Genomic DNA, 15,646 nt, shown 5'->3' with positions numbered 1-15,646 from the left:
ATTTGTATGTGAAGGATAAAATTAGAATAAAAAAGTTTTTAAAACTAGATTTCTAGTATGTTACTAATGTTTTCTCCCAAATTGAGTTTCCAAATAAATCACTATGTTATGAGTTGATCTAATTATGTGTTTTCTTACAAGATTATAATTGAAACAAACCAAACAAAACTTACATTCCACCAAAAAGTCGACTTGTTAAAAAAATGCACTATTAAATCTCTTCAAAAATTACAAGAATCAATGGATGCAACTAAAAGAACAGAGAAGTCTACACAAACAAGGCAAGAACAATCTACTAAGAGGTATTCTTCATATCTCATCCCATATATATCATTTTTTTTTCAATTTTTGCATGCATGAGAGACTAATACAACAACCTTTTCAAGACAAGGGTTAAAGCTAGTGCTCACATCTTAATTGAAGACCTCAATTCAAGAAAGCAAGGAAACACATTTGAAGGAGATGTTTTGGTTGTGTACAAGGCCACTCTTGACAAGGTCAACAAGACACGTGAAGTGCTACGAGCAGATCTAACACACCAAAAAGAAGAAATGACAATAACATTAGCTGTTAACGGATATTTGATACAACAATTTGAAGATAAAATAGTTCCAGGCATGGGTGTTCTTATAGAAGATTTTGACATTGAACCAAAATCAGACTATGATAGAGGTGATTGTGACTATATAATTGTGCTCAATGATTCAAGTACAGTGGACAAAATTAATGGCATATGCAATGAATACAACTTCATTCCAAACAACACAATCCAAAGTCTGCTAAATAGCACTAGCAATTATCCTATTGGAACTGTGGGTGTATTAGTGGTTGGCACATTGAAACAAGGGAATGTCAAATTCTTAGAAATAAAGGATGATCAATTAGAAGAATATTATGTACAGGTAACATGAAATGACTAAAATAAATAAAAATACAACTAATATAATCAATAAGACATAAAACTATATATTTTCCATGCAACACTTACATATGTCTTTTTGACTATTGTCTTTGCAGCTAGAGATACACCCCAATTTTCTTCACCATTACATGGTAGCCAAAGATCAACTTGCTCAAAATGAGACACCAGCATTACTGTTCAGGAACATTGTTACAAGAATAGACAAAAAATAAACACTCTATATAGGTCAATCAACATTCATATGCAAGCTCAATGACAAAATTACCTTGCAGATGTTACAGGAAATAATGCAAAAAACCACAAAGGTAATGTATCTGCACTTAATCAAAATAGCTCATAGATTACACTACAACTACTACTTACAAATTGTACTCTATAATAGGTAAATAGTTTACTGAAAGTTGCAAATCCATTCTCTATTCCATACAGTGACTTTTGTCCTAATTGTAAACACAGATTTGAAGGATGCAGACTTCTTGACAATGGAACAGCTCATTACCATAAAAACAGTGCTCATTACTGAAAAAAAACAACAAATCTATTGTTCCATTGATTACTCAATGATTGATAAATTAATCCCAGCAATCTGCAACCTCAAGTATGAAGAACACATGCAAAAAAAATCCAAGGTTGTCTTCACAGTCAGACAACTCTTCATTGAAGGTCGTTTCACACTCACTCAATCAAATGCAATTGCCCATGTTAGTCCAATGTAGAACACTGACTTAGGCGAAAAGGTATGTCGAACATTTCAATGAAGCAAGCATTTGAAAATAGAGCAACTTCAATAACATTAAATGTCTTACTCAGTTTTCTAAAACTAATATCTTGATCAATGTTTTTTAACACTAATTATATGCCAATTCTGTAGGCCAAAGAAGAATAGCCAAACTGAAGAATGCCTGAGAGAAATGCAGTTAGTGGCATAATGAACTAGTAACACAAGTGCTAAAAATAACTGCATGATGTTCAATCTTAGCTTAACTCATCCTTAGATTTTGCTAAATGCTTGTATATAGAAAGAAACATACATTCTTAGAAATCATATCTGTGTAATGCTACAGAAACTTATACTTGTTTTCTATACTTGTTATCTATGTTTTATATGAATCTATGTTTATTATACATTCAAATGTCTACTTCGTCAACTATTTTTTTGGTTTACTGCTACAAGTATTCTTGGCATTGATAAAAGAGCTTAATAATTTTGTATCTGCAGAAGAATCAATCAGTCTATCATAGACATCATCTGATGTTTTCTATATCAAACTGGAATAGCTTTAGTAATATGTTTCTTCTTTTTGTGCAAATGAAAGTTTATCTAGGGTAGACAAGGTTTTAATTTTTCAATAACTTGCTCATTTCAAACTAAATACAAAATTTTGTCCAAATAATTAGTTGACTTCTACTGCACATCATTGCTTTCCTGTCCTCTGAATACAAATGATATGAGTCTTAATATAAGTAATTCCCTTGTCATTTGATCAAGATGTGTAATGTATGAAAATAATTTAGATAAAAATATATAACAGTGAAATAGTCTTCTGCATATCCACAGTATAACATGCACAATGTCAACACTAAAGGACTTCTGAACTGGGTGCAAATAGTTGCCTTAAAGCCTTGCTACCATCATCAATTTGGTAAGCTATGCACATTATACAAGTTCACTCCAGATATAGTCAGTCAGCTCGTTTTCATGGACAATTATGAACTACACCACGTGGTTCTTTCTATCCCTTTATTCAATTTCATGTCTTCCTTGCCTACTTAGTTTACTTTGTTCATCACGCATTGAAACATTACTTCCAGTGACAGACAATGGAAATAATATAGTTTTAGTGTGCACTTGAAATTATTGCATGGATTGGTGTATTTAGTAGTTATGTTTTTTATGAAGTTGGGCATCAAACGCCATGTTCTCAAGGTTTGCATACATATTAACAAGCACACTTTGGCCAACAAGCCTTAGGGCTAAGGGATAATATTTCAAATGATATGACTGAAATCTATTTGAAACATTGTATCGTTGAATCAAATCTTATTGTTTTGTTTTTGCTAAACGAATGGGATTTGCATCTGGGTCAAAAGTTCCTGTTTTTCAGCACAACTATGTGTACTATGCACCTATCCTCAATGTCTTTGCTTTACTAAACAGCTAGCAACAGTGCATTGGCTATTTTAGTATATAAACGTTTAAAGCTTATCAGTTTTTCTGATACTTTCAGCACCTTTACACTTGGAAGATGTGGTTCGAACTTTGTAAGCTTCCAAAAATTGTGCATATCTCCAAGAAGTACAACGTTTCATTGGCTACTTTACTATTTTTAGTTTATATTATTTTCCAGAATCCTTTAGTAATTGTTCTTCATATGATGAGGTTTCTATTATTTGGTTTCATAAACATCTCCAAGTGTCCAACGACCCGTCCTTATATATCATTGTGAATTAGGTTTACATATATCTGGATGAAGAACATAGTATAGGAGCTGTCGGTAAATCTTTTGGATCATGTGGAGACTATATTACTGGATCATGTGGAGGCTATATTACTTATGGGTATTCATTCTGCTGTACCATAGATTTTACACAATATTTTGAGGTGTATATCATTTACAACATTCAAGCATGTGTACAAAAAAAACTTGGCTGTCAATATTTAATGGCTGATAGCCAGTTTCGATCTCTACAGCAGACTTTAATCCTAATTGATCCTTTCTGCTTTTATCAGTTTGTTTATAGCTCTGATCACTTCATTCTGCTTTACTCTAACTACCATGTTAAGAAGATTTTTTAACCCTATTTTATTCGTTCTGCTTTAATCTAACAGTTTTTTTCTGCATAGCATAAAACTTTGTTCAGCTAGAATAATAGCAGCAATTGCCCCTTCTAGGGAACTCTTGACAGTAATGATAGAAGCAATCGCCCCTTCTAGGGAACTCTTGACTAAGTCTGAGTCCATGAAAAAGAAACCTAACCCAATGAAAAAATGAGGAGTAAATAGATATAAGATCTACGTGGTGATTACTAAGAAGTAACAGTGAGGAATTCATACTGGACCCTTGGCTTTAAACCTTCAAATACTGAAAAATGCTTAGTGTTCAAACTGGATAAAATTCTAAGTTTCAAGTTCTAAGGAGACACATTAAGCGAGACAAATGATAGAAAACATCCAACATCCATGCTAAGTGAAGATAGCTCAAGAGGTTTCCATTTGGGCTTTCATGCTACAGACTTATGACTCTGATATAGATAACATGGAATATCTTGCAATAAATTGAAAATTAAAATGAACTAACCACAGGGATACAAATTTCTAGATTGTAGTACACCGAAAACTTTGCATCCTGAAGAATAACTGATATATGCATTTGAGGCGCATTTTGAGTAACAAACATAAGGTTTACTCGAGCTATTTGTAACTATCTGCAGACCATAAAGAACTTCCACAACATTTTGGTTAGATTTCATTTATTTGTTTGAAATGGGCAAAATCAATTTTCAAAACAATAGACAAATGGAACTATAGCCCGTAAAAAAATATCCTTGCTTTATCTTTTATATAATTTTATCCAGAGAATCTACTACAAGCCTGAAGCTTACACGTAGTTTGCACTGTAAATCGGTTCCAAACCAGAATATCTAATATTAATAAATAGATAAAAATTTAAAAGAGCAAAATTAAAAATTGGGTTTGTTCTATTTCCCGATTAAAGCTTTTATCCTATAGGCTCTAAATTAAAATTTGATTTAATTTCTAAAGCAGTAAATAAAAATGCAACATACCTGTTTGATAAGCTCTTCAATCTCTGTTAGTTCTATCCAAACACTCCTGCAAAAAAAATAACATTCTTGAAACAATACAATTGTAAGAAATTCTACTAAGATGACAAATTAACACACTTACGCGCCGATTTCGTGTAATGGTTATGTGAGGCCGCTTGGCTTATATTGCAAACCATTATAAAGGGGGCGGATACACACAGCTTCATAGAGCAGCTATTTGAGTCCATTGTTCTAAGCTGCCAAGCATGCTTCTTATCGCAGGTTTTTGTTGGCTTGGATTTTGCTCAAACATCTATTGCACTAATTTTCAACAACTGAACACTTAAGGCAGGAACTCGACGCAATGCGTCCTTGTTAGTGATTGCATGGTTTGATATAAAGAGACTAAGAAGTTAATAACAATTAAGCACGTGTTTAATCTTGATAGAGTTTAAAGTTACAAAAAATGAGATTTTATTTTATTTCATATAAATTTAGTATAATAGATAGGGGAAGGGGTTCAATTATTATTTATTTTTTAATGAATGTCTACTCAATTTTTAATTGTTAATTTGGAAAAAAAAATTGGAAATTAAAATTTGTCTATTTGTACAAAGGTATAAAGACTATTCAAAAATTTAGATTTTAATTGGAGTTTTACAACTTTATTAGTATTTAGCATAAGTGTTAGTAAAAATAATTCTTAAATCAAATTGTGTTGGTACTTAGAGGAATATGTATTGTAATAATTGTGAATTTTTTTCAGTGGATTGTACTGCACAATTATTGGACAACTTTAATTAAAGAGTAGACGATATTTTGAAATGACCACTTTTTAACTAGAAGCCAGAAATATAGCTATACGGAGTTAAGTTGTATACACAGGTAACAAATAAAAATTATCAAAAAGTGATGCATCATTTAACATCTTTATGTCTATGAAGCTAGCTATAACAACTACTACTGATCTTCTCCACACTCTTTGGCTTTGGGACTTAACCGAATAGGACTATTTATTTAAGAGCCAAGAAGAGCAAGTATTCATTCTCAAAGAAATTTGATCAAAATGGACACCTATTATATTTTTATTCATATCTTGACGAGTTTGATAATTCAAAAGTCAAATACTTTTTCCACTTAATACCTATACGACCCAAAACAATAAATGATGAGTGTAAAACCATGACCCAACCAAATTTAGTGAAATAAAGATCCTTAAGCATTGAATAGATGTTAAAAGGGATTGATTACTATACAGCCAAGGATGTTGATCTTAATCATATTCCTAATAATTGTGGGTCTCTTAATATGTATCATCATATTGATTGATGTTAGGAAATAAAGCTTCAAACCTAATTATTTAATCTATTTCAAACAAAACCTATGAGATATAAGCAAGCATATAAATTTACAAAGTGATCATTATGTATTATATTAAATAAATAAACCACAATATAACACACGATATACCCTAGGAAGACCCTTGTGAGGGAAAAAAGTAGCCTCTAAAAGTACTTGTACTCCATGTATTATTCAATTGTAAAGCAATATAAATATCTTATAATTATAATGTATATTCTTAAAACATAAAGGCGCTCCCATAAATCCTCTATATCAATATGTATACAATATATCAAATTATTTAAGCGTTGTGAGTGCTTGAGCCTACTGGTGTTGGAGGATCAAGATCAAAGAAAGGTGGATGCTAGAATGAGATCATGCAATTGATGCACTCAATGTATGGAGTTCATGCAACTCCCCTTTCATCTCTATTATAGTTTCACTTTGTGTAACTCAATGGTTTGTCGAAATAGCCATCTCATATTTTAGAGTGCAATTTTACTACATCATGTTGCCAAGTCATCCATCAACTAGTGCACCACAAATGATCAAGATCACTAATAGTTCCATTATGCACAACCTTGATGATGTAGGAGCATCCTACGCTTGCTTGTAATCCTAAATGTTTGGAGGGATTTTGGCTTAAAGTTGTGGAGTTCAGCAGATACTAGTGCTCAGCATGCTCTGGGAACTTGGCATGGTCTGTGGAACTCGACATGGTCTGGGACCTCGACATGGTCTCTAGAGCTTGATAATGCTTGGATATTTACTAGTACTTGGCTTGGTTTTGCTGACACTCAGTTTGGTCTTGGTTCTATTAGTGTTGAGTTGTCTATGAGCCAACTTTTGGCATTTAATTTCTATATGGGTATTGAATTTGTGGCTCAACCTATATTTAATGAGAATGATTTAATTTAGTTTGTAAGAAGTTGGGCTGAGTAGTGGCTTAGTTGGGTATAAGTAAAGGGTCTTTTAGAGTCTTTTTAAAAGGGGGGGCAATGATTCATTCAAACTTGGAGAAGGGTATGAGGAGTAGTTGCAAATTTTGAAGAGATAGGGTTGTGGCTTACGAACTAGAGAATTGCTTGGTGGACCTAAGGGTACAAGTGTGAATTCTTCTTAGTGTTCTTATCCAGTTACGGATCTGAACTAGCTAGGATTGGCGTGCGGTAACTAAATCTTGTGGGATCTTGTAGAACTTGTATTGTAATTTTTGTTTGTATTTGGCCCTAACCTCGAAGGCCTTACAGTCAAGCATATTGCATGTAATTAGTTATTATATGAATAAAGAGTTGTGATTGGTATCAGATCTTGCATTGTTGTTGCTTTATTGTTGTGTTTCTGTTGTGTATTGGTTTTCAGGATTCTCGATCACCTCATGTTGGGGTACATTTGGATTCACACTGCATCAAGTGGTATCAGGGCAAAGGTTTTCTTGAGTGTGTGGACAAATAGCTGAAGCTAAGGCAATTTACAATAGGATTTGCAGAGAAGGTTAATCTTGTGGAGCTGATTAATATTCTAGATTGGTGGATCTATTGCTGAGGGTTTGCAAAATTTTGGAAGATGCCTCCAAAAAGATTGGATCCTAGGGCAATTGATGATCTTAGTGATGTTGTGGAAGAAAGGATCTTAGAGAAGATTAGAGAAAAGTTCAAATCTGAGATTGCATTGATGAAGATTGACATGATTGCTGAAATTGTGAGTGCTTTAGGTGGTGTACCTAGGTGTGTGGGTACTGAAGGTAGTTATGAGGAAGTTTTTGAAGACTTTGAAGTTGCTAGATCTAGTGGTGACAACAGAATTGATCGTGTGGAGAGACCTATTAGAACTAGGGTTGGTAAGTTTTCTAGACCTGGATCTTAGTTGAAGCTAAAGCATAAGATGGAGGTTTCTAATTTCTCAGGTACTTTGACTCCTAAAGACATGATTAATTGGATTAGTGAATTGGAAGACTACTTTGAGCTTAAGGATATTAAGGATCCACTTAGAGTGAGGTTGGCACAAACTAAGTTAAAGGGACATGATACTCTTTGGTGGAAGGAATTGGAAAGAGACAGAGAAGAGGAAGGTAAAATGAAGATCTCTAGATGGAGATTGATGTTGACTAAGTTGAAGGCTAAGTACATTCATATTGATTATGAACTTGAGTTGTTTAAGAGATTGTACAATCTAAAATAGAAAGATATGTCTATGAAAGATTATACCGAAGAGTTCTACAAGTTGACTATTTAGTTTGGTCATAGAGTATTGTCAAAGAAGAAGGTAGCTCAGTACATCAATGGTTTAAGATTCAATATTTAGGATGAGGTTGGTATGTTGAATATTTCTTTAGTTGAGGATGCTTATCAGTATGCTTTGAAGGTAGAAGATAAGTTAAAGAGGAAAGGCCACGGTAATGCTAAAGGGAAGGAGAAGCAAGATAGCTTGGCACAAGCTAAACTGAGTGCTAAAGGTGAACCAAAACCCGTTGATCAAAATAGGAGAACAAATGGAGGTGGCTTCAAGGTAATTGTTTTAGATGTGGTAAAGAAGGGCATAAACCTTTTGAATGTCCACTTAGCAAGACAACTGCTATTGTGAATGATTTTTAGTTCAAGATAATTAGCCTAAGCAAGGAGAAAGTTTCCTAGCTCGGCAAGTACTAGTTGGTGAGAGGACATTGGATTCTTGTCAGAGGACTAGTTTATTTAGGACTTGTTGTAAGTCTGGTGGTAAATTCTGCAAGGTGACTGTGGATGGTGGTAGTATTAATAACCTTGTTGCTAAGGAGATGGTTTAGAAACTTGGTTTGAAGAGAGTGAGACATCCTTATCCTTATAGGATTGGTTGGTTGCAAGGTGAGCATACTTTGGAAGTAAGGGAGAAATGCCTTGTTGATTTCTAGATTGGGCAGTATAAGGATCAAGTGTTGTGTGATATTATGGACATGAACTGTAATGCCCCACCAAAGGATCCAAAGAATTAACCTAAAGTTTCACTAAGTTTGGTAGCATTTTTTTTTAAATCATGAAAGTAACACCATTCATAACATCTAGAAGTGAAAGCAATAACATTATTCAACTGAAAGTAATCATAAACATACATAACATGTTACATTCTTCAAGGATCCCTTAATGTTGAATCACATCTAACATAACTAATTATGTTTCCATCTAATACTACATCCACATGAAATAATAATGAAAAGTCTGACGTTCTTAAATTACATTCCTAATTGCTTAATCATCCACTGTACATGCCATAGGGTATAAAGGCTTAAAAGAATATACATTCATGTAAATAAACTACATCATCATACTAACTCTAATCCATAATGCAATAACATAAATGAAACCACAAACCACACATGATACATCATCATAACCATAAATCATCAAACATAATTAACTAAGTGAACAGTTCCTCCCAATCGTAAATAGCATCATTAGACCATCATGGATCCTAGCCATCCCTCTGTGTGTAACATTCCAAATCACTAAAGAGATCATCAGTATTAACACAGTAGGAATGTCACTCCTAAATCATACAAAACCATATGCAAAAAGATATCTAACACACAAAATAAAGCATAAGATAACATCATCTAATATATGCAAATCATCAATGTAAGGATATGTTTCCACCATCATAATCTATGAATAGAATGAAGATAGATGCCAACAAGGAATATATCAACCACAGTGTCTCAAATGGATCTCAAATGATAAGAATGGAAAAGCACTACCACCTGACTGTGTGGTACCTAAATGGTCCACTCCCACCGTGCTGAGGAGATAGTCTCAAGTCTCAAACAGGTTATCAAAATCACATAGCACAAATACTCTCTAAGTCCAGGAATCCTAAAAGTATACTATCTCAAGGGTTCCAATCATAAAATGACATTTAATCCTAGAGGCACAAAAAAGACATGTAGGAAACCTACTATGCAAGCGGGAAAGTGTCATCGCATGGATCATGCTAGAGTTACCCTAGCAATCTCTCAATAGACCCTGACCACCTAGTGATCCCTGTGTGGCCACTAGTATCCTCTTATACTAATGAGGCATACTACAGAATGCAAGATCGCAACCAAGTGTTCTCTCTACTCCCATCCTAGTCTATACTAGCACTCGAGGCATGGGCGAGAACATATAATTATCTTATTAGGTTCATTTAATCCCCATTTAGTGTAAATGTTTTCACTTATTAAAACAACTTACAATGAGTTACCCTGGCAACCACTTAGGGCCCTGGCCCCATTGCAAGCCACTTCTCGATACTACAAGTGGATAACCTACCCTAGGCTCATGGAATCATAAATCAAAAAATACCAAAAGATAATCCGCAATATAATCATCAAATCTCCATGAGCAAAAGAAAAGCATCCATAGATAATCATGACCACAACGATTCTCTATTGGCAACTGAAGGTATCACTAATAATCAAAAGTATCCATTGGTTCTCAATAACCAAAATATATCTCAAAATCATATTGATTGAAGAATCCAAAATGGTTGAGTCAAAACATGTCATAACATGAAATCATCAAGAAATAAATCAACATTTTAGTCCCATCATGGCGACTCGAAAGTAGTCCAAGGATAACTGGTTGATGACTCAAAAATGGTTAAGTGTCTCATACACATATAACTTAGCTTCACTCGAGAAGACTGATGAGCAATAACAATCAGTAAATACAAACATCTCATAGAGCATACCATCACATTACCATGGTTTGGTTTAGAAAGATCGAGATCAAAAGACATCATCATGACATCACAATCATAACCCTCAAGCCTCTAGTAGACGTCCTATAACTAGTCAACACTAGTCAACCCAAAAACCCAAAACAAGAAGCATAGAGAAAACAGAATGCAAGCTCATGTTTTGGTTTGCTAAATTTACATAATTGAACTAAGTGTGGAGGTTTCAGTTTCTATTTGCAAGTATACTTCAAGTGTATAAAATTCTTCGTTTAATCTCCAAGTCAACCCTTTTATCTCTATAAAAAAAACTTATCAAATCTCAATATAATAATTTACAATTTCATTAATCATTGGTATTATCAATTATCATATCAGTTATACTCATTGGTGTAACTCGATTATCAATTATATTTAATTAATTTTACAATTAATTAGGCTACATAACTCAATGATTATCAGATTCACTAAAGCTCTCATTTCTAGGGTTTATTATCTAATGAAAGACTCTCTTCTATCCTATAATTACTTCGTATATATAGCTAAATTGATTAAGGTTGAACCCCATGTTATCTTGGAAATCAATCCTTTAATTAAAATATAGAATTATCCCTCCATTATTGTAAAACAATTTTCTAGAATAATTCGAAGATAATTACTTATCTATATCATTTGCATTCTTCCTCAAAATCAATGTCATCAATTATTTCCCCAAAAGCATCTCTCAATATTTAAATTATACTACTCGCTGATTTATGAAGATGTAATAATCAATGAGTAAATTTAACAAAATCAGCATTAAATAAATATTATCACATTCCAACTTTAAAATTGTAACTTTTATCTTCAAATTCAATTATTTTATTTAATTAATTTCCCAACTAATTAAATAAAACAAATATTAAAATATCATATTAATTTTCCATTAAATTAAACCATTAATTAAGTCTTTTAATTAGGCTTAATTAATAGAAAATACATCAAAGACTCATAAAATAAAATTTGAAAACTCATCATAGCAAAACACATACAAAATCAAACAAAGGGTTAATAGCACGAACTACATCATCCAACACATTCAGAGGGTACTCGACTTAGATACTTGTTCTAATTTTCAATTAGGACAAATGGCTTAAACGGTTGGGATTTGGACTTGAGACTTTATCTCCCCTCTCTTACCATTGAGATAATGTGATAGGGTACACTCATCTTGGCAATTCAGGGAAATCGATACCCGGTACCTACAACCTAGATAAAAACCATGCATGTACATACTATATATATATATATATATATATGCTAAGCTAAATAGGAAATGGTAGGAAGTGGTGCATCGTGTAGAACCCGACTAGTAGGTGACTACAAGTCCCTTCCTTAACCACATCAGAAACGCCATCCAATAAGAGAACAAAAACACACACCATACACATGCAAATATGGGCTAAGTATCCATAAGAAAAACACATGTGATAATAAACCATCTAACTAATCAATAATTGAAAATAATGTAATAATCATCATGCATACATGAAATATAGAATACCAAATGATCTCATCATATAATAAACTAAATCTAAAACAATATCTGATAATCTCAAAATAATGTTACTAACCATCAACATAAAACTAGCCCTAAAAGAGTTCGATAATGATAACAAAAATATGACCTAGGGGTAGGCACTACATGAATAATTGTCATGTGTTTCTTGGTAGACCTTGGCAATATGATTGTAGGGTTGTGCATGATTGTGTCAGGAATGTGTTTATTGTTGAGAAAGGTGGTTGAAAGTTTTCCCTGATTCCTTTAGGAAATGAAGAACTTGGTAGGAGGAACTTGCTAGTATCAGTAGCCAAGTTGAGTTGGAAACTTTTGAGAAGGTTGGAGATTGGTGAGGAAAGCAGACCTATAGCACACCTAAGATGGATGTGAAGAAGCAGAAGAAGAACAAAGGAAAGAGTGTACAAGTTGAGGACTTGGAGGATATGTATGTGAAGAACTAATTTGGGATTTATGTGTTGAGTCCCAAATTATGTTCTTCTAGCTACTAAGAACATCTTTTCGAACCTAGGGTGTCTAATGTAGGAGCATCCTAGGCTTGATTGCAATCCTACATGTTTGGAGGGATTTTTGCATAAAGTTGTGGAGTTCGACAAATACTGGTGCTCCGCATGATCTAGGAACTCAGCATGGTCTTTGGTTACTTAGTATGTCTAGAAACTTGACATGGTCTATGGAACTCAACATGGTCTGGGAACTCAACATAGTCTCTAAAACTCTATAATGCTTGGGGATTTATTGGTACTCAGCTTGGTTTTGTTGACACTCGGTTTGGTCTTGGTTCTATTGGTGCCAGGTTTTCTGGGAGCTGACTTTTGGTATTTAATTTTTGTATGGGTATTTAATTTAGTTTTGTAGTTGACTTGTGGCTCAACCTAAATTTAATGAGAATGATTTAATTTAGTTTGTAAGAAGCTGGGCCGACTAGTGGCTTAGTTGGGTATAGGTAAAGGGTCTTTTTAAAAGGGGGGACAATGATTCATTCCAGTTTGGAGAAGGGGATGAGGAGTAGTTATGGATTTTGAAGAGATAAGGTTGTGGCTTAGGAACCAAAGAATTTCTTGGTGGACTTAAGGGTACAAGTTTGAATTCTTTGTGGTGTTCTTATCTAGTTGTGGATCTGGACTAGCTAGAATTGGCATGTGGTAACTAGATCTTGCGGGATCTTGCAGAACTAGTACTATAATTGTTGTTTGTATTTGGCCCTAACCTAAAAGGCCTTACAATGGGGCATATTAAATGTAGTAAATTATTATATAAATAAAGAGTTGTGATTGGTATCAGATCTTGCATTGTTGTTTCTTTGTTGTTGTGTTTTCGCTATCTGTTGGTTTGATGGATTTTGGATCAACTCATTTTGGGGTACATCCAGATTTGCACTACATCACTTGACATGTCTCTTAGGGTCATAGACCTAGATCTAAAGAATATCTCATGTATACTCAAAAATATGCTCCTATCATCATGTACTCTTAATGAGAATGATACAAATCTCACCAATGCTCTAGTCTATCTAGCTTACCACAGTACTAAGTTGTACCTCTCTATGCCAATATCAGTTTAAACAACTAGATGTACCTCCTAGATGTAGGGATAAAAGACTAAACCTTAAGTTTACATAGATATGATTATTAGTTTATGATGCCAAGCCACTCATAGACACATGTTTAACAAGCATAAAGACAAGGTTTGTAACAATGTCCACATCATATTATCGTTTAGTACAAGTAAAAAAGTTATATACCATGATTCAAATAAACCTTGTACCTAGATTGTTATCCTTCAATATGGATCCATCCAAATGACCCTACAACTAGAGGCCCTTAATGTCTCTTATTTTATAGTTGAAGGCATCCTAGTATGAAGAACCCAGGGAAGTGGACTTAAAGTACTAGAGGTACAATAGTAAGTGATCTTGATGTGAAATTATACATATGAATTATATTTCCACTGGGGAAGGTAACCATAGTCACAAAAGTTTGTACCCTTGTTTAGGTGATGCTGAATGACTTAAAAAACCTTGTGAAATATCGAATCAACATCCCAAGTGTGGGAATTGAAATGTGAGGTTGAGTCTCTAGAGAAGGATGACTTCCTTTACAATCAAGGTGTACTTGACTACTAGCTTTTGAGGAAAAAGGGAGAAGTTTATGCATAAAGGAAAAATTGGTGATCAACCATACTGATTATTTGATCTCCTTTTTCCTATATTTTCCCTTAAACTATTATGAAACTACTAAAAAAAATCTACTTAAATTTGATCAGCTTGTAGAAAAATCTGAAAGTTAGGAATCAAAATTACTTTGCAATGAACCTAAAGATTCATAATCTTAATCAATAAACAAAATTAACACAATCATATAATAGAGAAGATGAGAAAATGTATCCAAATAAGAAGGAAAATATTACACAAGATATTTGAATTTGGAAAAGGTAAACAATATCAATATATTTAAAAAAAAGACAAGGCTAAGTATAATTATAAAGGAGAACTCTAAAAAATAAATAGAGAGAGAGAGAGAGAGAGAGAGAGAGAGAGAGAGAGAGAGAGAGAGAGAGAGAGAGAGAGAGAGAGAGAGAGAGAGAGAGAGAGAGAGAGAGAGAGAGAGAGAGAGAGAGAGAGAAGATCCTTAAATATATATACAAGATTTTCTTTGCATGGTTGAGGTATAACTCCAGTTATGTCATGAAGTTTCAAACACTCACTTAGGGTTGATTTGCACGTAAGGGAAATAATAGATCAAACCAAAATGTATTTGATCTCTACCTGAAGAACTCAATCAAGGAGTGACAGAGATACCACATAAATGTTCTTATGATTTTGACTATCCTATGTAAATTAGAAACATGGTAGAGGGGTCATTGCCAACCACAAATAGGAATTAGATGATTTGGATGAATTGACCAATGACATATTGATGGCACCAACTAAACTATTGGGTTTAATTAAAAAAATTTAATGACTTTAATCCTCTTTTGGACTTTATCACATATAGTCTTCTCAATTACCTCAACCGTTGGGTAATTGCACCAAGATGGTGGACACATAATTGAAAAACTTAAAATTTGCAATAACTTGATGAGGTTATGAATGACCTCAAAATAGGGCCAGGCTTAGTAAAAAGTCCTACCCAAAAAAAACAAAAGAAAAAAAAATGTTTAGAAATTGATTGGCTTTCAAAGGACCAAATGTTCTTTAAAACTTGACTAGGCTTTGAAGAGCTTATTTATTTTTTGAATGGTCATAGTTTTGGCTATTTTAAAAGCCTAAAACTATGGACCAACAAAGAAAGGAAGTGGAAAACAATCAAAATTTGATTGTGTTTCCAATAAATAAGCATGCTATTCCATCATTTTCATCCTTTTGCAACAAT

At 33.5% G+C, this 15,646-nt stretch overlaps 1 protein-coding gene across 1 annotated transcript in view; it reads right to left on the bottom strand.

Moving 5' to 3' along the window:
- Nucleotides 1–4,480: 4,480 nt before the first annotated feature.
- LOC149532837 (uncharacterized) overlaps nt 4,481–15,646 on the bottom strand; it is an 18,626-nt gene continuing 7,460 nt past the window's right edge. The window contains exons 4-5 of the mRNA XM_089805772.1: nt 4,709–4,754; nt 4,481–4,564 (exon numbers count right to left, since the gene is read on the bottom strand). Coding sequence (XP_089661898.1) covers nt 4,481–4,564; nt 4,709–4,754 — 130 coding nt within the window. The remainder of the gene's footprint in view (nt 4,565–4,708; nt 4,755–15,646) is intronic.

The sequence above is a fragment of the Cupressus sempervirens genome, chromosome 10, assembly GCF_028749045.1.
Source record: "Cupressus sempervirens isolate cs-2001-9-10 chromosome 10, ASM2874904v1, whole genome shotgun sequence".
NCBI lineage: Eukaryota > Viridiplantae > Streptophyta > Pinopsida > Cupressales > Cupressaceae > Cupressus > Cupressus sempervirens.
Note: the sequence above shows the minus strand (reverse complement) of the source record. Positions and strands in the feature narration are given on the sequence as shown.